The sequence below is a fragment of the Limulus polyphemus genome, unplaced genomic scaffold, assembly GCF_000517525.1.
Source record: "Limulus polyphemus unplaced genomic scaffold, Limulus_polyphemus-2.1.2 Scaffold416, whole genome shotgun sequence".
Classification (NCBI taxonomy): Eukaryota; Metazoa; Arthropoda; class Merostomata; order Xiphosura; family Limulidae; genus Limulus; species Limulus polyphemus.
This window is the reverse complement of record NW_013666026.1, coordinates 55,771-57,794: the sequence shown is the minus strand read 5'-3', so window position 1 is coordinate 57,794 and position 2,024 is coordinate 55,771. Positions and strand designations below refer to the sequence as shown.

At 30.2% G+C, this 2,024-nt stretch overlaps 1 protein-coding gene across 1 annotated transcript in view; it reads right to left on the bottom strand.

Annotated features, from left to right (window-relative positions):
- Nucleotides 1-1,542, bottom strand: part of LOC106458094 (mediator of RNA polymerase II transcription subunit 10-like) — an 8,039-nt gene extending 6,497 nt beyond the window's left edge. Inside the window, exons 1-2 of the mRNA XM_022384237.1 lie at nt 1,326-1,542; nt 525-608 (exon numbers count right to left, since the gene is read on the bottom strand). Of these exons, the coding sequence (XP_022239945.1) occupies nt 525-608; nt 1,326-1,447 (206 nt within the window). The 5' untranslated portion in view covers nt 1,448-1,542. The remainder of the gene's footprint in view (nt 1-524; nt 609-1,325) is intronic.
- Nucleotides 1,543-2,024: the final 482 nt, after the last annotated feature.

The window sequence follows — 2,024 nt, the reverse complement described above, 5'->3', positions numbered from 1 at the left end:
GGTTTCGAGAAGGGTTACTAGAATGGTGCCTGGGATGGAGAGGTTGTCATACGAAGAGAGGCTGAAATCTCTTAAATTATTTTCTCTTGGAAAAAAGAAGAGTTAGGGTGGGATCTGACTGAGGTATTTAAGACTGTAAAGGGAATTCATAGTGTTGATGTATCATCTTTTTTTATATTTAACAATGAGAATACTGGGACTAGGGGACACAAGTATAAATTGTGCAAGGTAGGAGTCATCTTCAGCTGAGATAGTTTTATTTTTCTAACAGGGTGGTTGGACTCTGGAATGGGTTGCCTTCAGATGTTGTTGAGGCAGTAAATTTAAGTGAGTTTAAGAAAAAGCTTGATAAGTATATGAATGATAATGGCTGGCTTTCAGATTTTTTAAAAATATTCTAAATTACTTAGAGGATGGAACAATAGGTCCACGTTGTCCAAAACATTATGTTATGTTAAAATAATCATATTCAAAAGTTAACTATGTGTATATAAATACATTGTATGCAACATACAATCACTTACTCAAACACCTCCAATGGTACTTGAATATCTTGAACATGGCATTTAGATTTTTCAATTTCTTGCATTAAAGTCACCATTTGATTTCTGTAAACAGGCCAAAAAACAACTTGACAAAAATTCAAAGTGACAAAATTGATGAATTCTACTTTTAGTTTTATTAAATGAGAAACAGTACAAGCTCAGTTGCTAACCATATCTTAATGAAAATGACATTTTCAAGGAATTCATTAACAGTAACTAAATATATTTAGAACAAATCATTCACAAATGCAAAAACTCACAGGACTGACCAACATGCAGGTTATCCTAGAAAATCTGAAACTTTGCTTTTTATGCTTAGCCAAATTTAGCAGTCAACTAAAATGCATTTCAAGCATGCAATAAAATTAACCTTATATTGCTGCCCATAATGTTATTCTTCCTTCTCTCCAAATGTCACTAGCAAATTGGTTACATAGTGTTTCTCATCTGGGGTACCATAAGATTTTAGTAAAACAGAAGTGACTTCTCCCTGTGGTCTAACAAGAACACTAACACCATCAAATATTAAATTTAAAAATAAAAATTTACTCTGGAGACTGTGAATGCGATCATAAAATAATGTTATAAACCTTAAATTACAGGCTTAAATCTTAAGTTGATTGTGCTGAATGCTTGATATCGATACAGATGATACAATCACTCATATAAAATATACGCCTAAGATGATAACTAATACTGATACTCAATAGTATACTATTACTAATAAGTAAATCAGTATAAATACTAACATCAATATTAATAACGTTAAAAAAAACATACATTTTTTGGTTCAGAACAGTCTGTCCTTGAGGCTGGAAGTCGCCTACAATGATACCTATTTGTCTTACATTTTCAATAAATTTTTCAAGACTGCTTTCCAATATCTCTAAATGCGAAGACATTTTCCGATTTTAATTAATAATAAAACCAAGTGCCTTGCTAATTCATTGTTGCATACCAATTGAACTCAGGCCAAACGTCAGTGTACAAACCCAAGCGCCATCTGTTATTGACGAGAAAAAAAAAGATATAAAAGTTATAATTCTAAAAATTACAATTGCAAGAAAATTATTTCGGATATTTATTGGGAGTGGCTTTAAAGTTTTGAATGAGCATTTTTCTTTCGTTCTATATATTTTTAAACAGCATTTTAAATATAAATTTACAACTATTATTATCATTATGCATAAATAGAAATTTAAAGGCTTAAAAGATTGGGTTAGTTTTTAACTATTTTTATTATTGTTCAATGTTATACAAAGAATATATTGTTCATTTTCACATGCAACAAACAGTTAAATCACAATGCTGACTACAAAAACAGCACACGTTTAGTTTTTTAAAATCACGAACCTTCACTTAAATGAGCCGTATATTTTTCAATTCTTACACGAGTACATTTTTTTTTCTCTTTTATTGATAAATCTTCCTGTTAAATGATCTCTCAATAACGTTGCTATGTTTATATACATGTATATA